The 27,512-nt window shown below is 38.7% G+C and overlaps 1 protein-coding gene across 1 annotated transcript in view; it reads left to right on the top strand.

The window, feature by feature from the left end:
* Positions 1–26,357, top strand: part of LOC107552970 (myotubularin-related protein 13-like) — a 166,719-nt gene extending 140,362 nt beyond the window's left edge. Inside the window, exons 20-41 of the mRNA XM_016235031.1 lie at positions 2,265–2,437; positions 2,875–2,948; positions 4,318–4,513; positions 6,042–6,169; positions 7,308–7,483; positions 8,380–8,507; positions 8,588–8,789; positions 9,519–9,728; positions 12,487–12,491; positions 12,580–12,654; positions 14,080–14,258; positions 14,970–15,146; positions 15,853–15,954; positions 17,470–17,655; positions 19,166–19,292; positions 19,639–19,766; positions 20,942–21,166; positions 21,703–21,810; positions 22,417–22,607; positions 22,691–22,778; positions 22,863–22,994; positions 24,910–26,357. Of these exons, the coding sequence (XP_016090517.1) occupies positions 2,265–2,437; positions 2,875–2,948; positions 4,318–4,513; positions 6,042–6,169; positions 7,308–7,483; positions 8,380–8,507; positions 8,588–8,789; positions 9,519–9,728; positions 12,487–12,491; positions 12,580–12,654; positions 14,080–14,258; positions 14,970–15,146; positions 15,853–15,954; positions 17,470–17,655; positions 19,166–19,292; positions 19,639–19,766; positions 20,942–21,166; positions 21,703–21,810; positions 22,417–22,607; positions 22,691–22,778; positions 22,863–22,994; positions 24,910–25,008 (3,109 nt within the window). The 3' untranslated portion in view covers positions 25,009–26,357. The remainder of the gene's footprint in view (positions 1–2,264; positions 2,438–2,874; positions 2,949–4,317; positions 4,514–6,041; positions 6,170–7,307; positions 7,484–8,379; positions 8,508–8,587; positions 8,790–9,518; positions 9,729–12,486; positions 12,492–12,579; positions 12,655–14,079; positions 14,259–14,969; positions 15,147–15,852; positions 15,955–17,469; positions 17,656–19,165; positions 19,293–19,638; positions 19,767–20,941; positions 21,167–21,702; positions 21,811–22,416; positions 22,608–22,690; positions 22,779–22,862; positions 22,995–24,909) is intronic.
* The last annotated feature ends 1,155 nt before the right edge of the window (positions 26,358–27,512 follow it).

Raw genomic sequence — 27,512 nt, 5'->3', positions numbered from 1 at the left:
GTGAAAGAAATTTTGAGTTTAAGTCAAGTCAAAAGACTTAATAGTAAATCATGATAGTAGAGATGTGGGAGATCTGGGTAAATTAATGCTGCCCCCAAGTCATAAACACAATGAAATATGGGGACTGTAGCATCATTCAAATACTTATGCAAACAGCATATTTCAAGCACAAGGTGCTTTATAACATTACATAATCATTTGAAAATAATTAAAATCGGTTTCAGTGCTTTGAAATAAAAATGTCACAAAGAAGCAAAATTTCAATGTGTCATTTGTAGTCCTGTAAAGTGAGAGAACGGGTTTAAACACTTTTGCAGGTCACTGGTGCTCCAGTACATCTGGCGTACATCAGATCAGTTAAAATGGAAAAGTCGCACAGCAGGGGCTGACGGTTGTCCTTTCACCTTGGTTACGAAACACACTTTCCAAATAAATCAGCTTGATTGTTTCTCAACATCTTCAACAGAAAATTGTACAGATGGTTCAGTCAGTGAGCAAAAACGTAAGTAGAAGTAGCCTGGTGTAGTTCCTCTAGAGTCCTATCCAGTTATACACCACATCCTTCTCAGCCCCTCCGGTAGCCTGAATGCTGCTCTGCTTCAGCAGAACCATGAAATGAGTTGGCCGTTTGTGGAGGGAGCACTCAGCCATAACCAAAAAAAGATGGAGGGATGGGAACGTAGAGCTTTGTAGTAGTATTAATAATAATATGTGTTAGTTTTGGGAGGCTTCATAGTCAAAATGGGTGATGTTCGGCCAAATGCATGTCTCCAGAGTTAATCTTTCCCTCCTCCTGTCCTTTTCTCTTCCTCTCAGAAAGTTTTCAAGGCCAATAACTGCACACTGAGAGTTTTAAGTGCTTGTCTCAGATGTCACATGTTTTCTTTTTCCTCTTTGTTTTTAATTAGTGGTGTTTGATATGGCATGCATATCATTTTACTTTTGCTTGCACCTAGGATTAGCGAATTTTGTAAATGACTTCTCAAATTATGTCTTGTGTTGAGAAGTACGTCGGCCAAATGCATGTCTCCAGAGTTAATCTTTCCCTCCTCCTGTCCTTTTCTCTTCCTCTCAGAAAGTTTTCAAGGCCAATAACTGCACACTGAGAGTTTTAAGTGCTTGTCTCAGATGTCACATGTTTTCTTTTTCCTCTGTTTTTAATTAGTGGTGTTTGATATGGCATGCATATCATTTTACTTTTGCTTGCACCTAGGATTAGCGAATTTTGTAAATGACTTCTCAAATTATGTCTTTTGTTGAGAAGTACACGATTAATTTTCTAAGCGATCAGACTTATCATTTTCACCTGCCAGACAATAAAATAGGATAAATCCTTTAAGGCAGGGGTTCCCAAACTTTTTTTGTCAGCCAAACTCTGAAAAAAATATTAATAACAGTATTTATTTCTTGGTAGTAGTAGTAATAGAGGTAATGTTTAACTGTAATTGTCAAAAGACAAATATATTACTGTTGTACATTACAATTTGACAGTATAATAAAAATATTTGATGATTATAATAATGAAATGCAGACTATACCGTTGCATTTGATTTCACTCAGCTATATCATGATGATTGTGCAGCCCCATTTATTTATTTTATTTATTTATTTATTTTAATAAAGTTACAGTATGTGCACAATGCTTTCAAAGTATACTCTACTCTGATCGTGACCGTATGAACTCATTCGGCATCACTGTGCTGATGATGAAAATCACATCACGATTGTATGAGTGCAGACAAGGGATAGATACTTTTGGCTTTAGGAAGAACCAGAGATTTGGGGTTTTGACTCTGAACACCCTTGGAATCACATAGCAATGTATGGGCAAAATGTAATTATCTCCTACAAGACTCATTAAAGAAAAGTTGTTCTTCTGCAAAAGTTGCTTTGATTGGGGAAAATCTGTACTGCCTAATTTTACTATAGACTTGATTTATTTTCTGCCTGAAATGTCAGGAACTGCTCTCTCTCTATTTGTAAACATAGTTAGGGAATTACATCGCTTTTCCACAGCACAATGTGCACTAAGGCCAGGAGATATCAGAGCCGTCCGCTTCTTAACAGTGGTATTTCAGACCAATTGTGTGCAACAGACTAAACAGACATTGAATTGTGAGGGCTCGGTAAACTAAAGTAGCAGAGTTACATCAAAGCCTCTTTAAATAGCTGTGTGTTATTTTAAGAATATTGAGAGTAACATTGCTTTTGTTGGTTGTGTTGTGTTAAAGTCTGCAATATAATTTGTGTCGTGCAACAAACAGTATTGCAGGGAGTGTGGCTGAGAGCTTTGACACTGAGAGCGGATTTGAAGACTCTGAGACCAGTGATGTTGCCAACTCTGTGGGGAGGTTCATCTCTCGTTTCATTGACAAAGTGTGTACAGAGAGTGGAGTGACACAGGGTCACATCAAGAGTCTGCATAATATGATTCCAGGTAAAACAGTGTGCAAAAACACAGAGCATTTAAACTCTTATTGCAGCAGTCTAAGACAGCTGTACATTGACGTGAACTTCAGTAACATTAAGATCGTAGGTTAAAATGTATATAGATGTACAAGGGTAAGTGTATATTTTCAAAGGTTGTAAGTGCTCATCGTTTTTACTAGTTGATGTCAGTAGTCCTCTTGTGAGAATTGAATTTATTGCTTCACAAATATTCCTTGTGGTCAAAACTGCATGGAAAATAATGATTGCACAATTTAAAAAAATGAAATTCAGAGTAGTTCTACAGTAGATGGATTTTGGTGTCTCACTCTGAATGACAATTCAAGATATTAAGTGGTTTTGAAACTGAAATGCATAGTACTGTGACCCAGTGTCCTAACCTGTCCACAAAGTTTCCTGAATCAAGGTATTTATCTGTTTCTTCAGGTCTTGTGGCAATGCAGATGGAGACTCTAGAGGCAGTTCATAGAGAAAGCAGAAGACTGCCTCCCATTCAGAAGGTAAGAGCTGAATGCTTCCCTACTATACAGTATACAAAAACCGTACGCCAAAAGAGTAGCATGCCCGAATTCATAATATTCAGAAAAAAGTAGACGAAAAGTACCTGGATGACCTACTACTTCTGCTGAGATTCTGAAGTGTGCAGTCGATGGAAGCTTTACTATCCCATGAAGCCACGGGATAGAGGATTTATGAATGGCAATGAAGCAACGCAACTGACACTGGTAGATCATGTGACAGTAACAACATGGCTGATGTCCGAATTTCATTCATATTACCCATATTCATACTATAAAGAACATACTTTTTTAATGGTCAAGAAGTAAGTTCAAATTCAAAAGTAATACCTACTCAAGACAGTATGCGATTTCGGATGCACCGATTCACCCAAAAATGAAAAAGAAAAAAGTTTGTTCATCAGAACAGATTAGGAGAATTTTAGCAGTACATCACAAGCGCCGTGATTTAAAAAAAAAAAAAATTCATCAAGACGTTTAACATCTTACAAATCAAACTCTTTCATTTCTGACTTGAAAGACTACTTGTGTTGTCTGTATAGTTGTTCGTTAGACAATGTTTAGTTAAAGATATACATTTACAAAACTGTTTTTGTAATTCATATTTTAAGGTATAAATTAAATATTTAAAACATTAAAATGTATCAGTATTACACCAAAATAGTATTGTTTATGAAAACTCTGCCTGACTTCATTGACAAACGTCAAGTGATGATAAATGGAGACACCTCTAAGATGCTTTGGTTAAAGAGGGAATTCTGAGCTGGTTTCTGTACAGGACCAAGTTTGTTTTTCGGAAGAAGATTTCGGAAGTAGATTGTTTATTAGTGTACAAATCCAGGGAAGTAACTGATGGAGATCCCAACTGGCATCCCCAGTGTGAGGTGGAGTGTTCTTCAAATACCGCAGATTTCCACAAAACAAATACTTGCTGTAGTTCCCTTTTTTCCTAAGTCGGTTCAGTTTCAGTTCTTGTCACCCTTCTGAATCCAACTAATGAGCTAGATAATGACACCAGGACGAGGCCAGGAAAGAGCACGCTGTCTGGACAGTGTAAAAATTGATGGGTTGTGTCTCTGGTGGTAAACAGACGAGGCTTGAGTGTGATTACTGTGCCTGGAAATAAACCTAATAAATGATGCTTACTCCATCATTAAGAGAATCGTTTGTTGTCCGTCAAAAAAAGCAGACCACAAAGACTTGGCTTTTTTTCTGGTACAAACTGAATAACAATGTAATGTTATATTTCTGTTTAGGAGAAAGATAGTGAACGTAATCATCTATGTACCACAGCATTTGCTCCTGGTCTTCAGCTGACAATGATTTTTTTAATGACAATGATTTTCTCCAGCCCAAGATCCTGCGGCCTGCCCTGCTGCCTGGAGAGGAGCTGGTGTCCGAGGGGCTACGGGTGGTCTTAGACCCAGATGGTCGAGAGGAAGCCACTGGTGGCCTTCTTGGAGGACCGCACATTTTGCCAGCAGAGGGAGCACTCTTCCTCACCACTTATCGTATCGTTTTCAAAGGCACTCCACACGACCCACTAGGTAAAGACAATGTTGTGACTTTTCGGAATTCCTTCTTGAATTTTGTGACCTGTTTTCCAGAGTATCAGAATAATTCCAAATGTGACATTGATTTTATACAACAGTTCAGTCAACAAGTAAGTTAATATTAAGTGACATTTTAGACAATGTTGACTGCTGAAAATAGTTCCAAACAAATATTAAAGCAGAGCAGTCATGCATCTTTGAGCAACCCACAGCCGTGTTTCGTTACTAAATGATTCAGCGTTTTTTTAACTAATCAGGTGAGTCAATGATTCAATGGCCCATTCGTAAAGAATGTTATTTGCTTCATTCTTGAATGAATCAGCTCTTTAAACGATTTGAAGTGACTCACTTATTAAGACAGTCACTTGCCACCACCTACCAGTGGTTTAGTTTCACATGTAAAAGTATCTTTGCATTTGTACCAACATTTCCTATTTGTATATTTAAAAAAACATTCAAACATTAATCTCATAACATTATTTATGCAGTAATTTTGCAATGTAAATGCATTCATGCAACCTCTGAGCTTCATTAAACAGTCTGTGTAAAAGCACTTAAATGCCACTTGATGCAGCTTCTGTGTTTCCTCTACAGTGGATTTTGTAGATACTCATTTTGTTTCATCGATAACATCCATGTAGTGTCTTATTATTCTAAATTAATTTATATACTCTTTATAAATGCATGGAAATCAGTTTAAGGGGCCTATTATCATATGCTTGTTTAATAAAGTAAGAGCTGATAGAACACTGATGAGAATATTTCTTCAGAATAAATGAAAGTTCACCACAAAAAAAAATTATTAAAAATGTTTACTTGGACAAGTGAATGATGAAATTGCTTGTCTAAATGATAAGCACATGTCAAGGCTTAATGCGTTTAAGGGGCCTATTATCATATGCTTGTTTAATAAAGTAAGAGCTGATAGAACACTGATGAGAATATTTCTTCAGAATAAATGAAAGTTCACCACAAAAAAAAAATTATTAAAAATGTTTACTTGGACAAGTGAATGATGAAATTGCTTGTCTAAATGATAAGCACATGTCAAGGCTTAATGTCAAGCACTGCATAGAGTGCATCTCATACATTTAGTGCATGCATGAAGTTTTGGTTACCTGGACTTTCAGTGGAGGAACAAAAACCTCTCAGGTTTCATTAAAAATATCTTAGTTTTTCTTAATTAACCAAAGTCTTTTGGGTTTGTAACAACATGAGCATGAGTAAATTATGAAAGAATTTACATTTTTCGGACTACCTATCCCTTTAACAATGCCTAGGCCATATGTGCATTTATGCACATTCAAACTTGCCGCCACATCACATCATGTTTGACGTCAAACCAAGTTTGTTCTAAATGCATTTGAATCTTTTTAATTGAATTCATATGGGTTTGGAACAAAGCGTGAGTAGGTGGTGGAATAAGTTTGTTTGAAAGAGGTTGGAGAGTTGACTGTTCTGTATTTTGATAGTTTTACCTTGCTGTGTTCATGTGTTTATGTTTGTGTCTGTGTGTGCGCAGTTGGCGAACAGGCCGTGATCAGGAGTTTTCCGGTATCCACTCTAACTAAGGAGAAGAAGATCACCATTCAGAACCAGCTACAGCAAAACATGCAGGAGGGGCTTCAGCTGAGATCTGCCTCTTTCCAGGTTCTGGCGCACAAAATATGCCATGCGGCCAATAAATGGCTTCAATCTAAATATTTATTGTCCAGATATGTTGAATATTACACTTTTTTCCTGTTTGTTTTAAGAAGATGTGAATAATGTGCAGTAAAGTTAAGACTTGGTTTGGGATGGCATTGTGCATTAGTAAATTGTGTTTTTTGTTCATATATTTTTTATGTGAAATACATATTGTTTGCATATTCCTCAACAATTCTTGACGTGACACAGCTTACCCCTAACATGGGGAAAGTTGTGTCACTGGACCACAGCAGACATAACGTTTCTTTTAAGAGGTTAATTTTAAGTGCTTAACTTTCCCTACTTCCTGTATTTTGGTTTGAACCTACAACTTCTCTGTTTTGCCTCACCATCCAAGTTTTTATCAGAAAGTCGTTCCGATTTCAGTCAACCAGATTCAATATGTTTTAAAAGCACTTTTTTATTAGAGCACTTATTTAAAAATGCCTCTTTAGGAACAACTTGATTAGGAGTGATGTTTGCTGAAGAGGAATGTGCATGTTTCCGACGTCTCTCTGTCTCATTATCATGAAGTCTCTTCATGGATGAGGACAGAGCAAGAGAAACGCATGTTGTGTTCTTCACTATGCATGGACTATAGGGCTATAAAGATTTTATGGCTCATTCCTATCGTTGAACAAACTTAAGCTATAAAATCAGGCCTTGTATGGAAGCGAGGGTCATTTGTGCTGGTCTGCCCACGTGTGGCTGCCAGCAGTTGGTGTCTGGGGTACATTATCAGACCCTCATTAAGACCTGCAGTCCAAGCGAAATCAGATCAGACCCCTGAGGAGCAGAGATAGAGGAGTGCTGGGGAGGTGGAGAGGGGATATGGGGTTACACAGACAAGCATTTGCACGGCCAAACCTCATTTTGGAATGTTCTCCCCAGAAAAGTGGGGAAAGATCTTGTTCCATACTGCTATCCAGCTCCGAGCACTTCTGCAAGTAATTTCTCTTGCCCAAAAAAAAAAAAAGATTATTTGCAGATTGTCTTGCATCATGAAGGTGTGGCGGCTCTATTAGTTAACTATTAGTTAAATCACTCTGTATAATATAGTAGTTGGACAACTGGTCTGACTGTATGTCCTGCTTTGTTTTAGCTAATTAAGGTGGCGTTTGATGAGGAGGTGAGCTCAGAGATGGTAGAGATCTTCAGGAAACACATGCAACGGATCCGCTACCCACCATCCATCTTCAGTACCTTTGCCTTTGCAGCGGGACAAACGGCACCACAGCTCATATTACCCAAGCAGAAAGAGAGAAACACGGGCTTTCGGTTAGTGCAATATATGTTTTCATAATGTTAATTTAGGATTCAGTGTTGAGTTGTGTTGTTCCTTTTATTGCTATTGTTGAGGCTGCAACAAACTCTTGATATCCTGATCAGAAATACAACACTCAAGCAATGCTTCACTGCCCCAAACTTTTGATTCTATCATTATTTATCTATCCTGATGTCAGTCCAAACCCATATGATTTTCTTTCTCCAGTGGAAATGGGGTTGAAAGAGGACTGAGGACATCAAGCTCTAAAAAGGATGCACTATAAAATTAGTCTATATGGATATGCACTATATTCCAAGTCTTCAGAGTGCATGCGATTGTATTATGTTTGTCACGCAAAACTTATATACTGAATCTTTTCAGGGGTCTATTAAGTGCTATGACTGGATCACTGAGTCAAGCTGAACTTGTCCAATTCATAAATGAATCATTCAAACTAGTTTTGCAACATGTATAAAAACAGATTCATTGATTTCAAAATCAGACTCAAAAGAATATCACATTAATTGATTAGACATCACTACTTATCTAATGAACTCTTTTGAAAACACCAAGAAGAGATAAAGCCCATGTCAAGATTTTGAGTATAAAACAACTTAATTTTCATTCTGTTCTTCACAAACCTGTCGCATCACTTCAGCAGACTCCGAATTTAGCACACACGTCATATGGACTACTTTAATGATATTTTATTTTATTTTTGGAGCTTGACCCCAGTGCTCATTCAATTTCATTATATTTAAAAGAGTGGCCAAGATGTTGTTAAATTGTCCTTTTGTGTTCCATGGAAGAAAGTAAGTCATGAAGCTTTGGAACAACATGAGGGTGAGCAAATAATAACCACATTTTTGGTATATTGGTCAGTTAAATGAAAATCTGTTTCTTGTAGAACACTATCTAAGACCATTGTGAAAGGGGCTAAAAGGGCAGGCAAGATCACAATGGGCCGCCAGTCCACTCTAAAGAAAAACGAAAAGGGCAGTCGCATGACGTGGCACGAGGATGATGACATCTCCAGTGAGTATAGTTCAAACTGTTAGAAAAATGTCTTATGTCAGCAGTCATTGCCCTTCAGTTGTGTGATGTTGATGTTTCAGTCTCAGATGATGGTGAGCCCCCTGCCAGCAGCACACTGAAGACCTCCGAGAAGTCCACTATGGAGCAGTTAGTGGAGCGAGCCTGTTTCCGTGACTACCAGAGGCTGGGCCTGGGTACCATTAGCGTTAGTTCCACACGGTTTAAAAGTGGAGAGCAGTTCCGAGTTACGGCGGTCAACAGACTCTACTCATTGTGTCGCAGGCAAGAAGCAACCCAACACCTAGACTTTTGTTCGAAAACCTAGTGAGCAGCCTTGCTGCCTACTGCCTGCCTAGACAGCAACTCTGCAAGCTGCATAGTGTTCTTCACAAGATTCATGACATTTAGTAGTCTAAAATTACCACACATTTCTAAGCTGACCACACGATACTTTAATTTAGGTTGAAAAGATTTAGATTTGTTTAAGAAATTTTTTTCAGCTCATTCTAGGAATGGCTTACCGTATCTTTAAAGGAAAAGAATGTGATGGTGCCTTAGAATTTGGCCAAATCAAGGTATCTTAATTTTGCTGCATATTATTTGGAATAGCCTTTGTGTCAGGACACCCCGTGATGCCTTAAAGTCAGCATGAAATGAAAATTCACTGTTTTAGTAATGCATGTTATAGTTATAGTAAAAATAAGATTTTTTTTTATTTTTTTATAAATGTTACCTTGTAATGTTCAATCAAAAAGCTCACGTTCATCTGCATCCACTTTTAAGTGCAATGCCCACATCTGGCATAAAACCAAGTCTCTGCACTACATTTGACTTGTTCTGATAATCTGTTTCGCTTGGATGTACATCTCAATAAAAAAAGAAAAGCTCTTTTGAAACTTCCGTTTCATCGCAACTTTTAAGTGCTGTCAAAATTGATTTATCATTTAAAATTCAATTCAATTGGTCATCAAAGCAAATTTTCTAAATGGGGATAATATCCATGGTTTACAGTTACCCTGGTCTCCTGGTGGTGCCTCACACTGTGCAGGACAGCAGTCTCCATAAGGTGTCCCGCTGCTACCGGCACAACCGCCTGCCAGTCGTGTGTTGGAAACACCTTCGCACCAAAGCGGTTTTACTTCGTTCGGGTGGTTTTCATAGCAAGAGTGTGGTTGGACTTTTCAAGTCTCAGAACCCTTCTTCAGCAGGTATGTTTGTGCAGTAAAATATGCATATTACATCAAGCAGTCTTGGGGATGGTTGACAATCAGACAGGGCTGTAAATATTTGCTCCGACTAAGATTATAATTCTGATAAAAGATTAGTCTCAGTCCGAGACAACATGCCCCCACAGCCTGTTCACTGACTATCTAATGCATGTTGCAAACAACACTGGACAGTGGTTACTTGATCTGGCAAGTGCTAATCTTGATTGGATGACTTCATGCAACTTTCGAGAACATGTTTGTTTTTTTTTCTACAAAGTACCAGTTTGATGCAACAAGCACTTTTGAGGATGAAATAATCACTGGATTTGACAAAGGTAGCCAGACTTTTCACTGAAACTACCACAGCATTAGTTAAATATTCTTCATGGCCGTCTATTATTTTCAGAAATACTCACCCCTAAACAGAACATAAAGAAAACAAACTGTGGTGGGTCATTTTTTTTTGTCTAACTCAGTGTCTTCCTGTCGTAGGTGGTTTTTGGCCAGAATAAGCTGCAATGTGGACCAGACCTTTGGCCATTTAGTCCTGTTCTCAACATTTTTGACAGAATGCCACCAAAATATTGGCACCATAAGATATTTCCTCTAGGATTTCTGCTGTAATTATGACAAGGCTGCTTGCTTTCAAAACTTTTTTATTAACAGGAACTGGGAGTATTGATGTAATTTAATTAAACACGATTCGTTTTGGGATTCTATAAAATTTTGTATGTTTTTCAATACAAACAATAGTTATTGAAGGGAAAAAATATGATTTCTGTTCTAGGTTGGACCAAACTGGCCGATACCGATTAATCAACCGATAATTTTTTTTATGGATATGGAGCGAAAACTAAAATAGTGCTTTACTATAAAAAAAAAACTTATTGAACCATACTTTGTACATGAATAAAAATATTAATATTAAATATTAATTATATATTGATCATTTAAAATAGTTCATAGTTCATTAACTAATGTTAACAGAAGCAACTTCAAAATTTAAAAATGTATTAGTAGATGTTTAAATTAGCACACTCTAACTAGATGGCCATCTTTAAATATCTACACAAAGGCCATAGCATTGGAATTACATACATATGGATATTGAATGTATACTCTCACACTTTAATTGCTTCTATTCTAGAACACGTGATGATTATCTGATCAAAATAGCAAAATATGGCAGTCGCACACCAGGCAAAAAGCGCAGCATCTAATGCAACATCTAGTCAACAAATTAATTACTCAATCATATAAAGACATGCACTATAGTGCACTCTATATACACCGTTTCGTCTGTTTTAAATTCGCATCTGAATTTTCCCACACTGTGCAGAGCGCTGTATCACGTGTCAAAACAAACAGCACGTGGTGTCAGTGAATTACACCTCTAGAGGTCGCTCTCGTACTGTTTAATGACAGCAGACCTGCTCAGCTGCTCCAGCAACGGACGCAACCCGGAATAACTATCGCCTTGGATTTTTGCCGATAATTCCAGCAACCAGCTATCGTGGCGATTGATCGGCAAAGCGGAAACATCGGTCGACCTCTAGTCATAAGGGTTTGAAATAACATGAGTGTGTGTAATTGAAGACAGAGTTTTCAGTGTTGGATGAACTAGTCTTTTTTATTTTTTAAACCCCGTTATATAATCTTGTTATTGTATTTGTCTGTTATGTCTAGTTTTGAACATGTCTTAGTATAAAACATGTTATGTCAGCTCATGATGGGTTGAGTTCTTGGAAAAGAGCTCATAATTTTAACAGAGCTTGGTTAAAAGATGCAAGTCCCAGTTGATGGGTCTAAGATGACGTCATGATTCAGTGATGTTTCCTGTCATATTTCTTGAAATCTGGGTTATAGATAGCAGCTGCTGCTTGAAGACTCGTTTCTTTGCTGTTATGCACTGAAATTAGACAGGTCTCAATCTCACCACAGCCAAATATACTCCAGCAGGTGCAAGCTAAGACATTTCCCATCATGTGCTCTTCACAGAAATGTGGAACTGATTTTTCACTTCCTCATTTTTGGTAACATATATATATATATATATATATATTTTTTTTTTAGTGGTGTTTGTTAAGTCAAGCATCACCATTATTATTGCTCATATGTATGGGAAGGAATTTGAAAAAAATATATATATATTTTTTAAATTGTTAATAAAAAGTATTAACTTGCAGGGCATGGTTGACAATATCAACTAATCGATTTTAATCTTTATTTTCATAAACTGATGTCAGTTTTTAAATTCCAAAATCAATCTTTTCAGCGTTGTAGCTAAAACATTATTAGTTATAGCACAAAATATGAACATGAATGAAGTGTAATATTTTAACCGTTAGTTTGCAATGAGTGAGAGATGGAGATGAGCGCTAAAATAAAACCCTGCCCTCTATTCAATATTCTGTTTTAGTTGGAAAATATGTCACTATACTGAAATACAGTCGGCAGCAACTTCCGGTTCACGCAGACTTTAAAGATTGGTTTCCTTGAGGAAAAAAATTGACATGTACTGTACCTGATATATATTCAATCAAATTGATATTGAATCCAAATTTGATTGATCAAGAGCTTGTGAATTGACCCTTCACAAAGACCCACCCCCCTTCGTTACTGTTTGTTACTGTTACTAATTGCGGAGCAAAGAAGAAACTGACAACGCACTGACAGACAAGACAGAGCAGGTTACTTTAGGTATGAAACAAAGGCAAAAGCTTTCAATCTCGATAAGCTGAGCTGCTAATGACTGTCCTGTCTGTCTTCAGAGGGGGTGATTGTTGCATGTGTGTGAATTTTGTTTTCTGTTTTTATTTCCCGTTTCTGTGCCACCACCAACTCCTGCACCCTTAATCTACCAGTACTCGGGTACAGGGATAAACTATTCACTCACTCAAACCAAAAAGCTTCAGCTAAGGGAAGAATTCACAATCAAGGTATAGTTTCTGTTTTACTCATTCTTACTAACATAATCAGTACTGGACTTAATCCATGTTCTCAACCTCTCTTTGACCTCTATCCATGCCTCTGTAGTGTCTGAAAGTTATACCACAATGACTTTTCTGGTTTCCTGAAGTAAACTTGAGCGTGGCAAGAGCACTTCTGTTGTAGTTTGTTCTGGCAGGTCTGTCGTGACTGCAGTTTTGAGGTTCAGTTGTATGTTAGTGAATGTAGTAGCTGATGACAGAGCACTGAATCATCACTGATGTGCAGCACTGACCCCGTTTACTAAGTGAGCCAACATTCAAAACTGAACTCTCCAGGACAAATATTAGGCAAGTGGTCAGTAAACTATATGATAATGTGCTTCCATGGTAGTATGTTGCATACTATTGAGATTATTACTCAGGGCATTGGCTAATATCTTACCGGCCAATAAATAATTTTAAATTTTTTGAAAAGAAGTCACTTATTCTCAACAAAACTGCATTTATTTGATCAAAAATACAGGGAAAACAGTGGTATTGTGGAATGTTATTACATTTTAAAATTCGATTTGAATATATTTTAAAATGTAATTTATTCCTGTGATGAAAAAGCTGAATTTTGGTGCTCAATAATAAGTTCTGATTATTAGCAATGTTGTATGTCAGTTGTGCTGCTTAATATCTTTATGGAAACCATAATACACTACCATTCAAAGGTTCGGAATTAGCTAGATAAAAATATGTATGGAAATTAATACTTATATTCAACAAGGCATTAATGCATCAGTTTAGATTCCTAAAATATTTGTGTTTTCTCTTTATTATGACAGGTGGTCTAATAAATTTGTTAAGCACATACAGTGCTTAACAAATGTATTAGACTATATTTATTGACTGTAATTGGGCATCTGAATAAAAAATTATAATAAAGTGTTTTACCATTTTTTCTGCCTTTGTTGTAAAACAGTAAATTAAAAAAATTCATGGATAACAACAATTATATTTTAGCATTGCAAATACTACTGTGACTAAAGAGCTTACACACACCGGTGGATTAAGCATTACAGAAACATGAAAAATGATTTTGGTAATCAGCTGTACTGTTAGTTTAGGGCAGCTGTGGCACAAACCTTACATTGGGTGGTGTTGGTCTAATACATTTAGCACTGTGTGTGTGTGTGGGGGGGGGGGTCATCCTTTAAAGTTCTTCACATCCCCTACCCCTTACATGTTTAACATGTTTATGTGGCTAATTTGATTATTTTAAGCTACCAATGAGTGTATAGTACTCTAAGCTCCTTTTAGCACATTTAGCATTGCCGAGTTTGTCCGTCCTTGATATTGGTTACGTGGGGTTGTTTTTCCAAAGTGATTTTTGTAATCCTGCCTAACCTGATGTTTACACACATCTGTTGTATCCCCTCTCTCCTAAAGGTGTGTGGGCTAGTCTGCGGTCTAGCAGCAGATTCATCCAGCATCCCGCTGCTGCCGATGTGGGCACGCGGTTGGCTGGCAAGGATCTGGCGCCCCCTACAGGCATTGAGAACCTACAGGCCCAACTCCTCAAGCATCAAGCCGCTCTCTACATCTTTGGCGAAAAGTCTCATCTCAGGGTAAAGATGTTACACTTACTATGACTTCTTCGAGAGAAGAAGCTAAGGATTTGATGCAGACCTTGTATGATGAACCTTTTAGAGGAAAGGAGGCCAAACATTTATGTGTTGAAGCGTACCAGTTCATATCACCCTGAAATACTTGGACAGTGTTCTCTCCAGTGCACAATAAATTTGTAACTAGATAAGGACCTCTTAATAGCCATTTATAAAAGCCCTGATTTATTGACACAATTTGTCTGTTTTTGGCTGAAATGATATTACATTTGGATGCCTGAAGGAACTTTGTGCTGCTTTTTACCTTTATTGATAATGTGTTTCTTTAACATTCAATGTAAAATTTGTATTCCAAATGAACAGTTGGAATAAATCAGCCCTATTGTGGACAGTTAAGTAAACTCCAAGTTATTTGGCGGGTCCTACTCGGTACATTAACTGTCTGAATTTTGGTGGTTGCCTGTGAAGTGGAAATTTAATTTCATCCATATTAATAAAATAGTTGGTCTGCTCAAATTTATAGCCTTGGATAGAATATAATAAAAGCTTTTTGAGATACAAATTTGACTCAGGTCGGGAAACAAGCAAAGCTTCTAAACAACATTTTACCCAGAGGCACAATCCAAATGTTTGGTTCTATGCTCCGTTGTTTTCCAGAAATGAAACAAAACAAAACAAAATTCAAAGTTTGTACCAAATGCTTTTCCATGACAGGGCTTAAGGCTGGACACAGCACTGAACTGTGAACTGGTGCCAGTAGAGTTTGCAGACACAAGACAGGTGAAGGGCTCCTTCAAGAAGCTTCTGAGGGCGTGTGCACCCAGTTCCATGTCCTCAGACACAGAGGACTCATTCCTTAAGGCTCTGGAGGAGAGCGAATGGATGCTACAGGTTAGCGTGATCTGTTAGCACACACAGATACCTGTTCTGTATTAAAACTACTCCTGCACCTTCCCCTTATTGTGACTCGAAATGGCCTATATCTTGAGAAAACCAGAAACACATTGGCCTGTGTGACTCTGACCCTGTTGAAAAGTAACACAAGACAGGTGAAGGGCTCCTTCAAGAAGCTTCTGAGGGCGTGTGCACCCAGTTCCATGTCCTCAGACACAGAGGACTCATTCCTTAAGGCTCTGGAGGAGAGTGAATGGATGCTACAGGTTAGCGTGATCTGTTAGCACACACAGATACCTGTTCTGTATTAAAACTACTCCTGCACCTTCCCCTTATTGTGACTCGAAATGGCCTATATCTTGAGAAAACCAGAAACACATTGGCCTGTGTGACTCTGACCCTGTTGAAAAGTCTTTCCTTAAAACTAGTCACCCATGGGAAACTGTGCAAGACAAAGATAGGAAAATTGCATGACACAATTAAAGCAAAACGATGTTGCTTACCACGCTGAAAGCCATGCACTCTCAAACCCCTTTGGCCTTATGGCCCACTGTGTCTCAGACACTAAAACAATATTATCAGTAAGGATCCTTGCCAAGACCCTCCGAGAGCTCTTAGTCAGCAGTGTGCATTACAATAAATGTACAGGAACTGCTAAACTTAGAATGTGTTGTTTTGTACTCTGTATGTGCGTGTTCAACAGCTACACAAGCTGCTGCAGCTGGCTCTGGTTGTGGTGGAGTTGCTGGACTGTGGATCATCTGTACTAGTTAGTCTTGAGGATGGCTGGGACATTACCACTCAGGTGAGCATCATCTCACACACGTGCTGTAGCGTGACAATTCAACAGTCCTGTTCCTTCTGCTTATTAGATGCTTGTTTTAGAGCCTTGTCTTTGCCCATTGTCAGGCAATAAATGGAATTTCCAACATAATGTTTCCATACAGGATTCCCAATGCACCTTCAATCAAATTTCATTGTTCAAAAGAAAAAATTATAATAATAATATCCGATTTCCTGAGAAACATGTTATAGCAGGTAGTGCCACCCCAAACCTACAAATGCCTAATAGTCGTCTTTGCACAATAAAGTTGGCTAGGAGAACATATTTGAACATGTCTATTTTGAATTGAAACTTGAATTTTATGCTATTGCAGTAGAGACATTTTTGTAGTCACAGCTTATATTTTCCATGCCCACTTGATCAGTTCATGAGAAACAGAATTGTGTTTTCTGAGAGTCAGCTGGGGTTGTTAAATGTAGCCTGTGGTCAGAATCAGGCACGTGTCTGAACAAGACCATTCCTGTTCATTTCCCTGCTTCTTGACCATGCTGCCATTCTCTCTGTAGGCCTGATCTGATATATTCATCTAAATAGGCTCCATGTGTCTGGCTCTTTAGAAGAGAACAGAATCACGTTGTTGTAACATGGCCATGCTTTCAGTCTTGGAAGGTGTTGTGATATTGCTTATTGCTTTGTGATATTAACGAATTATATTTCTGTAACTCCTGGAAATAGGTTCTGTCGAAATTCTACATTTGGTTAGAGCAATGCTTTATATGTAACATTTAAATTTTATTATCTGGCTGACACTTTTTTTGAAGTGGTATTCACAAATATTTACTTTTGCATTTTTATTGCATCTCAGAGTGAAATTGAAAACTGAATAGAATACGGGGCTTGATTTTAGGGCACCCCCTCACCATCTCTAGCTCACAGCAGACTGACGGTTGGTGGAGTGGTTAAGAATGTTGTGCCCAAGCTGTCAAACTGTCATCATCAGAGAAGAAATGCCATTACAGAGTGAAAGCTAATTTTCAGATTTTGGCTAAAGACTATGAAAACTGTTTTTTTAATGTGGATAAATTGTTCACCAGAAGACTGTTAATGTACAGTAGTAGGCTCAATTCTGATTTCATGCAGACCTTAAATACTTGGGACAAACAGTGTAGACCATTATGTCACTCAAGATGAGTCAGTCTCTATGAAACAACATCTATCACAAAAATGTGAATTTTTTTATTTATTTTGTTTTTCATTTTGGACGCTTAGTGTACAGAATATTGCACAAAGGTTGCCACAAAGTTCTGGGAGAAAAAGAAAACTAATAGGCAGAGTTCTGATGGTAAATTTTTTTTGTCAGGTAAAAGCTGTGAGATGTGTGAGTTGCGACAGTGATATATGCATTGGGTCAGCAAGGGTCAAATCCAATAGGGCCAGCATTTACTCGCACTGGGCACTTGTCAAGCGTCGACCCGTTTGTAACTCATGGTTATATTCCTCTCTTCCTCTTTCATTCCTTCTCTACTGTTTCTGCAGGTGGTTTCCCTTGTGCAGGTGCTCAGTGATCCATTCTACAGGACCTTAGAGGGGTTTCAGGTGCTTTTGGAGAAAGAGTGGCTGTCTTTTGGCCACAAATTCAGCCAACGTGGCAACCTAACCCCCAGCAGCCAGGGCAGCGGCTTCACTCCCATCTTCCTCCAGTTTCTTGACTGTGTCCATCAGGCAAGTTGACTTTATGAGCAGTCATGTAGCTGACACCTTTATCCAAATGAGCCCGGGGTTGCTTGCCTTGCTCAACGAGATAATGACTGATGATGAGATCTTGTTCTTGAACTAGCAATCGTCTGATGTTTTCTGTTATCTGGGGTGGTGGAGTCATAGTGGTTAAAGGCTGTAGGTTCAAACCACAGATGGAATACCTCATGAACCTCATGACCATTTTGCACTTGAGCAAGAAGTTGTGGCCTAATGGTTAGAGAGTCGGACTCGTAACCCAAAGGTTGCGGGTTCGAGTCTCGTACCGGCAGGGATTGTAAGTGGGGGGAGTGAATGTACAGCGCTCTCTCCCACCTTCAATACCACAACTGAGGTGCCCTTGAGCAAGGCACCGAACCCCCAACTGCTCCCCGGGCACCGCAGCATAAATGGCTGCCCACTGCTCCGGGTGTGTGTTCACGGTGTGTGTGTGTGTACTTTGGATGGGTTAAATGCAGAGCACTAATTCCAAGTATGGGTCACCATACTTGGCCACATGTCATGTCACATGTCACGTCACATCACATTAACCCCAGGCTGCACCAAATGGGACTGTCCATGTTCATTTTGGAGAAGTGTCTGCTAAATAACAAATAACCAATTGCTCCATCTCTTTTTCACACACTGCCCAGAATCACTTCATAACTCCCAATCTCTGCCTCACACACCACCCTTGTCTTGTTCCCACCATGCTTCGTCCATGAGCTCACAGCATTCCTGCAGCGTCCAGCCAGAAGGAGGAGGACGAGAAAGACTCAGCTGTCAGAATGCATGCTCTAGCTTTCCTTTTGCAATTCCCATGGTGGGCAAGTAATTTAGACAGAGCTGCTCCTTCGGCACATCTACCTACCTCCAACCCCCTTTGAAATGATCACACACAGATGGTGTTTCAACCTGCAGCCAGCATTGTCCTGGCTGGAGTGTTTCGCCATCAGCACGTTTAGTGGAAAACTGCAATTTTGGGGTTTCTGTTCAGTCTGTGCTAAATTAAGTTAAGGGCAGGAAGAGTTTTTCTCCCTCCAGAGACAATGTCCACCACTCCCATGCGTTTACAGACATGTACTGATTTTAGGCATATTTGATGAAATCCAGGCGTAGAGAATTTGAATGACCCAGTGGAGGTCCGGCAATGTCACAGACCACAGAGATATAGAGAAAGCATCTGAAAATAAAAGTGTCTCATCTTAGAGGCAGCTGTTGTTTTTGCCAGGAAGTCCAGGTGGCCTCGAGTGTGAGAACGTTGCAAGCTCTTCTGTCTAGATCCTGTTGGCTGTACATTATAACATTATGTCCCTCCTGTTGCTGTTATTTTTGTACATTTTAAATTCCCTTCAACTAATCATTTCCTGGGCATTTATTAATCATTTTCTTGAACTGCGGTCTCAATGGTGTTCTACTCATATTTGTTGAATTACTGTGGCTGTGAAATGAGGCTAGAAATCTTCTCCAGTGTGACGCATCGACTTTCTTATTCCAGGTTCATAACCAGTACCCCCTTGAGTTTGAGTTTAATCAATACTATCTGAAGTTTCTGGCATACCACTACATCTCCAATCGCTTCAAAAACTTCCTTCTGGACTCGGACTACGAGCGCCTGGAGCACGGTGTGTAACTCCTCATGTTGTCCTTTAAGAAGAAACACACAGTCCTCCACAATACAGTATTTGTCTTTTTGTATTGCCATAATTACATTATTGTGCAAATGTTTTTCAGCTGTGTTCTTCAAATAAACAAGGCTTTGAATGACTGTATAGTATTACAACAGACACATGCAGTCTTGCTCAAAAAAGTTTTACCTACCTGTAGCAGCCCTGATGACCTTTGGAAGCACTTCTTTTAAGTGCTGCTAGTCTTATCAGACTTGGCTTCTGATATTTTGTTTCACACCTTATCACATTACTCTGAGTAATGTGCAATTAACAAGTGCTTCTTTGTGTCTCCTCACTAAAGGCACATTGTTTGAGGACAAAGGAGACAAGCAGTCCAAGAGAGGAATCTGTATCTGGGAGTGTATCAGCCGAATGCACCGCAAGAGCCCTCTCTTCTTCAACTACCTGTACAGTCCCTCAGAGACAGAGGTAAAGAGTCTATCTGGGTGTGTGCAGATGTACTAGACAGCTCTAATGGTCTTTACCCTAGAGCACTCTGCTTAAAGGTTATGTTGACTACCAGTCCCAAACATGTTGACGTCTTTTGCCAGATCACGTTCACAGTGAAGAATAGTGCCACACAATTGCAAAACAGCCTCTTTGACCTTATAAAGCAGTGAATCAGGTGGTGACGGTCTGTAAAAAACAAAGTTAGAATGGGAAAGTGCCCTATCCTCAGATCCAGGGTGTGAGTAAATGTTGTTTTTATCATAGGTATCTTCTCACTGGCAGTCATCTCCTGATATTCTTTCAAAATGAGTGAATCGGTTCAACCACAGTCACACAGCCCAACAAAAAATTATTGCATGAAGTTTAGTGAGAGCAAAGGGCCCTGTGGGCTGTTTCTTCTTTCTTCTCCATTCCTGTTTTACACTGGAGAAAGGGCCACACGTTGCAATCTTGAGACCGTGTGATTCTAAGGTTGGGAAAGAACAAGCATCATGCTTCTTCTAAGTTAAAAGTTCTGTAAGTGTGTGTTAGACCTGAAATTATCCAATCATGTTTTCAGTCTTACAAAAAAAAAATTTTTTTGCATCTTACGAACTGTTCGGTAAAGGAGACGTAATATTTACTAAACATTTGCTAAACAAGCTCTTCTGATAATATGTCAGCTTTTTTTTTTTTTTTTTTTTGGATCAAAAAAAAAGTACTTGAAATTGAAATGAAAAAGAATGGGAAAAAAATTTTTTTGCATCTTACGAACTGTTCGGTAAAGGAGACGTAATATTTACTAAACATTTGCTAAACAAGCTCTTCTGATAATATGTCAGCTTTTTTTTTTTTTTTTTTAGATCAGACATCAAAGTACTTGAAATGTACATGAAAATGACTGCGAGTCAGATTGCAACGTTCATATAAACTGACCTTTCAGAATCTGAAATCAGATCGGATTCATTACGATTGACGAAAAATTAGTGCATGTTAACATGCTTAATGGTAGAACAATACCTTCATAGGGTACGATTTTGGAAAGAGCGAGGGCGACTAATTCAGAGGCTAATTCTGGCAGAAATTCTACAGTGACTAATATTGCTTACAGCGCCTTTATGTAAAGTCAGAACTGAAAAATCCAACAAATAATGATTTCTTTGTTTTCCCCTTAGGCAGTGTTGAAACCATTAATTTCGATCCCCAATCTGACGACATGGGAGTTCTACACAGGGGAGACGCTGTCCACAGGCCCGTCTTATGACTGGCGTATGCTCACTGTGCGCTCTCAGAGCAACGAAGAGCCAGACACCATCGCCACCACCAAGAGGAGGATCGTCTGGCCATGTTACAGCAGCGTCAGCCGTGTCCAGCCTGATGCCATCACCAAACTCTTGGCTGTGAGTCTATATGTCTTTTGTCCTTTAATAGTTTCTCACCAAGTCCTTATCAGGACCAACGAGCAACCTTAGCTCCCACAATGAAATTGAAAATGCTGCATTAAAATTACAGCCAATCAGAAAAGTGACTACAAGTTTTCTCTGTTTGCACCACACAGATAGGTTTTCAAATATTCCAGAAGCCCCTCACTGCAGAACAAAGATCCAGGGGGCGGGGTTGGATCCACATCTAGGGGGTGGAGATGGGTGAGTTTAGGTATATGTAAGGTGGGAGGAGTTGGATCTGGATCTAACCTCGCCCCCTGGATCTTGTGTTCTGCAGTGAGGACCATCTCAAATATTCAGTGTTTCTGAACTTCTCAAAGGACAATCTGTCTCTCCTCATCCATGTTTGATGTTATATGTGAATAGCAGGATTTAGACGGGTCACTATAAATAAGGAGGACAAAAATGTCAAAGCAGAAGCCAAAGATTTCCTGGTTGATCAAAGGCACCAGTAAGAGGGAATGCCTTAAAATGGATTTGTATTGTTGCAGGACATTGAGAGGCTAGAGGGAGAACTGGGACAGCAGTCTGAGCCCTGGCACACCACGCTGGAGAAGGTGCTAGACAGCATCCAAGAAAACCTCAAACAGGAAGGCAATGTGAGTGCTGCTTCTCTTTCCAGCTACTTTAGTACCGCTGTGCTTCACAAATGTTGCCTCAAGTGGCATTTCTTACCCATTTCGTTTTCCAAATTGTATAATGTAAATGTGCACACTGTGTACAGAGTTTTTTTAGGCTTGTTTGTCATCACACATGTATGCATTGCATATTTATTTCAAGCCCAAATTAACATTTTAGCATTGACACTGACCCTTCAATCCATAAGTAGTTTAAAGTTACTCGTGTGGTTTGGATTCGTCTGTGTAAATTTCAATTTGAATGTACCCCTAAAATTTCAGAACTAATCTATAATGATTCTTATGGACCAACTCTCAAAAATAATTTATTATTGATGGGGGTTCTTAATAGAAACACTATATGTAGTAACCCCAATATCATGAGAGCCGCAGCTTTAAAGGAGACATTGGATGAAATGTTCACTTTTTTTGCATTTAGTTAGGTTTGCTGCTTTGCTTATGCATGCCTTGTGGATGGGAAACAGGCCTTAAAAAGCACTAAAGCAGCATCCTTGTTTGTAGACTTTGTAATTAGCAAAGTGTCTTCTCCAGATATACTGACCTCATCTCGTTCTTTTAATCTCATAGTTGCGGAAACAGTCAGTGTCCATCTCTGGTTTGGTCCCCACATCCAACCTGCAGGCCTATCAGCGACACTCCATGTTGCACCTACCTGACAGCGACCTCGGAGAGGACAGTAGTCCCACTGCAGTCAACGGGGTTAATCGCAGGGCAGCCACACTCTACAATCAGTTTACCACAAAGAATGAAGACAACAGGTAACAATGACAGACAACACCTTTGATACTGCTTAATCTAACTTTATAGACAAAGCAAACAAGCCATCATTTCTTTTATACAGATCATTTGAGGGAATCCTGTACAAGCGAGGGGCATTACTTAAAGCTTGGAAAGCTAGGTGGTTTGTTCTGGACATAACAAAACATCAGGTGAGTGGTTTATTACATTTTTGTATTTTGGTCTTTATCTTAATTTATTCATTTATTTGTCATGCATTTTGACTCACTCTATAGCTGAGGTATTATGAGACGGATGAGGACACAAGCTGTCGTGGCTATATTGACCTGGCTGAAGTGGAATCTGTCCTGATTGCCACACCAACTATAGGAGCCCCCAAACACATCAGTGAAAAGGCTTTCTTTGATGTAAGTATTCCACCAGTTAATGAAGCAATACAGTGCTTTACCAAAGACCTTTAGATATGCCTAGTCTTGTGTTGCCAGACCCTTTGGGGGACCTGATGTTTTGCCAAAAACCCCTGATCCTTTTGAAGATGGACCATTCACTTCTCAAATAAAATATGTTTTATCAATTTAAATTTGTTCTCCAAGTACTAGAAATCCATCTGCTCGTGATAAAAGCAGTCTGCGCTGCTGGCTGTGGTAGATTAGGGCTTAACTTACATGTTTATTCCACTAAACAAAGCCCTCGTTTTATGTTTTGGATATTTAAATAGCCAGATTAGCATTTTGTCAGAACCTTTAATAATTTACATGCTATTTTGTTCTTGTCTATTTTTTCAGAATCGTATCCATTTAAAAAAATAAAATAGTTGTGATTCTCCATTCTCAGTTTATCCAGAATCGTGCGGCTCTAGTTGGTCATTTATCCACATGTAATGTAAACAAATAAATGAATTTCAGATAAAGCATCAAAGATGTGGTCAGTGAGGCTCAGTATCCATAACGTGGGGGCGGGGCTAAGCCCCTTATCTCTCCCAACCCTAGTAACTCTCCGCCACTCTTTATTGAAGCATGATTACGCTTTGTTTCACATGACTTTGCGTTGCAATGCTCACGTGTTGAGCTGTTTTGTCCACAACCACTTTAAAAATATTCGATTTCTTCAGCGGCTGATTTGGCACACATTCTCTTTCTATGAAATCTGTAAATATTCACTGTAAACATTTTGTGACTGCATGGCCATATACAGTATATTAACGTTCTATAGTAACTCTATAGCGGTTTGCCAGAGAATTGCAATTATTTCGCATTTACTAGAATTTAATCAAATGGCTTTCCCAACATTTTTGCATGTCTTATGCGTGGTCACAATGTAAGAAGTGTGCGGCAGCGCATACGCGCAGCTTAGAGGGAACATTGCCTTGGAGGCTGATCAGCTAGCTGGTGTTCAACTGGATTCTGTAGTTACTGGTGACGCAGTAACTAACTACAATAGGAAAAAAAATCTTCGGTCGGTCCAGTGATTGTAAACACTCACTGGGTCTGTCAGACTGGAGAAATTTAGGGCTGCAGGGACATAGGTAATGTGACCAAAAATATTTAAGACCCATCAAATCTGAATTTAAGACTTTTTAAAGACCCGCGGCCACCCTGAATAAATCATTAATTCAGGAACATTGTGCAGGTTTACCACAACAATGGCACAGAGTCTACTTCTCATACTTTCCCGCATTTAGTTGAGCCTGATGCGTGATCATTGTAGAGACAGCTTTTTTCTTCCAGGAGGGAGTCTGGCGTCACAACAGCTTTGTTTCCAGGTGGACAACACATCTCCCAGAAATCCTGTAGAATTTCAACCAATCAGATGAAGCTTTGAAAACTCCCCAAATCTTTAATATTTCGTGTGTCTTATGCATCAGTCATTCAGCCCAAGTTCCGTGGGCATGACGTCTGAGCCTGAGGATAAGAGATACCAAGACGGTGCACTCGTATTGCATTGGCTGGCCTGAATTATACGCTTTGTTAATGCTATTTGAGCATAAGAAACAACATTTATGGGGCAGTTCATGTCAGATTGTGTTGCTTGTTTGAAATATGTTGTTTAAATGTGAATATGGCAAGCAGTTTTTGAGATTTAAGGATTTCGCCATTCAAGCAGATAGGATATGGCTTTGGATGCCTGAAAGAGCTTGCCGGAGCCGTTGCAAATATGGCCACTGAGTAAACTGAGTTTGCTTGAAAGGGAATTTGCTGTACTCTCTCAACCGAAAATTGTAACATTTTGAAAGTCTTTACTGTCACTTTTGATGACTTCAATGCACCCTTGCTTAATAAAAGTACACAAAAATCTCTTCTCTCTTTTTCTATGTCCCTGCAGCTGAAGACCACTAAACGGGTGTACAACTTCTGTGCAGCAGATGCTCAGAGTGCCCAGCTATGGATTGATAAGATCCAGAGCTGCATCTCAGATGCATGAAGCCGTTTTCTTCTACATGGCTCATCAGCACCACCTCTCACTGCAGGGAGACTCACTGTGCAATTAGTAGGACCGTAGTAAAGCCTTCAGTGCCTGCTGAAAATCCAAAAGACTCCTGAGAAACACTGCACCTGAACAGTGACGTACAATAACGGTGCCCCGTTCACTCGTCTGTGGAGCTGCATTTACTGTGTCCCACTACCTGTGCTCAAAAACTTGATCCTGAGCTTCTGTTCAGGTGACTGATGAAAACGATGTAATGCACTACTCTGACATTTGCTGAACAAACTGCTACATGCAACTAAGACAAAGCAATAGCACTAATCGTAAACTCGGGGTTCAAAATAGTAGTGACAAGAGGCATGTTCTGCAAAACAAAAATATTGTTGCTGCTGTTAAAATGCAAAACAACTACCAAAATCTGACAAATATTTAGAAAGATGCACAATGTGTAAAAGGCAAATGATTTGCACTTAATGATATGCACTCCGTACAAAACAGATTTTTAATGGCTAGAACAACTAGGTTAAAGGCGTTAGGTTTTAACTACACACAAAAGCTTGGAGCAGACAACTTTATGCTCTAGTGTGCAAAGTATTTTTTTTATATATATTTGCAACAACTTTTTTTTGTCAGTAATGCTATACTCATGCGTAACAGAGTTGTTGTTCTGTAAATTATTTTTTAAACATTAAAAGTGTCACCTGTGTGTTTTTGTTAAATGGAGAGTCTTATGTACATAATATTACAATTCCAGCTTTTTATACTCCGCTGAATATGCTGTTAAATATAGTATGTCTAACTTGAAATAAACACTCATATTTATACTTAATTACAGAATTTACGGACCAAGCAAAGCACTTCCTGCCTGAGATGGTTATCAGTAAGCTGTTTTGTTTGAAATGAAGGGAAGAACACTATATTTCTCCATTCTCTGTGACGTTACATGTGATATTGATGGCTCTATGCGGCTCTAAGGTTTTATCTATTTGTTTTGGTAGCATATCTGTAAAGTTTTAAGAAACACTCAAAACAAAATATCAGGCCAGATGTGATGTTACTGAACCTAAAATGACATTACTGTATGTAACAATAATTTGTAGTGCCACTAATGTTTCTGGTTTGTTTACTGTTTTTGGTTATTTTATTTTGGGTTTTGCTCTTATTTGAAATAAATCTAGAGAAGTTTAATTTTGTGACTGGATGACTATATATCTTAAATTATGCATGAACAATAAGGCACACTATGAAAGTATGTAAGAACGCAAAAGCACACGTTGCATCCTGAAATGTAAAAGTCCTCAAAACAACATTTTTTTACTGGACATCAGGCAAAAATAAAAAATGCAGGGCAGGCAGTTCAACAAAAGTGGGTTTTAAATGGTCAGAAAATTATATTGTTTCATTAACATTCAGATTGTCACAGCCACAGTAATGCAAGAATACATAAGTGCCATGAGACAGGAAAGTACACTTGCAATGTGCCGACCAAATTGTGGGTTTGATCCGGCTTGCCCTGATGTACCAAAATGTAATTTTGGTTTACTCTGTCAAAATGATTTTTGTCAAGTTCAATACAGAGGCTTTAAATTTAGCTCCTCTGCAGATATTTCAGCACAGTCGCTCTCATTGGCAATTGTCATCAAGCAAAGATCCGCAACATGAAATGCTGAAATCCAGAGTCCAACTTGAAGCTTCTGATGAATGATATCCACTACAGTCTTTAAAAGCCATTTAAAGCATTCAAGGTGCAACGTTAAAGTCGGCATAAAATAAAAATTAATCCATGCATGTCTTTTTTTAATTTGATTTCATAATGTTTAATCAAAATGGCATAACTGGATGAAAACGTCAGACTTCTCTCTAGTGACATATACAGGACTTCTCCATTCAGTCTACTTAAACCCGCTCCTGCAAGCTCATGTTCAAGAGAGAAAATCACTCACTTAGTAGCCCTAATAAGGATGAATATAAATTGAATTAATATAAATAATGAAGAATGTTATCATAGAGAACTCGTATTATATGTGACCATGGACCACAAAACCAGTCATAAGGGTCAATTTTTCGAAATTGAGATTTATACATCATCTGAAAGATGAATAAATAAGCTTTCCATTGATGTATGGTTTGTTAGGACAATATTTGGCCGAGATACAACTATTTGAAAATCTGGAATCTGAGGGTGCAAAAAAAAATCAAAATATTTAAAAAATCGCCTTTAAAACTGTCCAAATTAAGTTCTCAGCAATGCATATTACTAAACAAAAATTATGTTTTAATACATTTACAGTAGGAAATTTACTAAATATCTTCAGGGAACATGATCTTTACTTAATATCCTAATGACTTTTGGCATAAAAGAAAAATCAATAATTTTGACCCATACAATGCATTTTTGGCTATTGCTACAAATATACCCAAGCGACTGAAGACTGCTTTTGTGCTCCAGGGTCACATATAATCATTGGTATTTCAATGAAAAGTAGACCATGTACCCCAGC

The sequence above is a fragment of the Sinocyclocheilus grahami genome, unplaced genomic scaffold (assembly GCF_001515645.1).
Source record: "Sinocyclocheilus grahami isolate Dianchi unplaced genomic scaffold, SAMN03320097.WGS_v1.1 scaffold462.1, whole genome shotgun sequence".
Classification (NCBI taxonomy): domain Eukaryota; kingdom Metazoa; phylum Chordata; class Actinopteri; order Cypriniformes; family Cyprinidae; genus Sinocyclocheilus; species Sinocyclocheilus grahami.
This window is presented reverse-complemented; position numbering and strand designations above follow the sequence as displayed.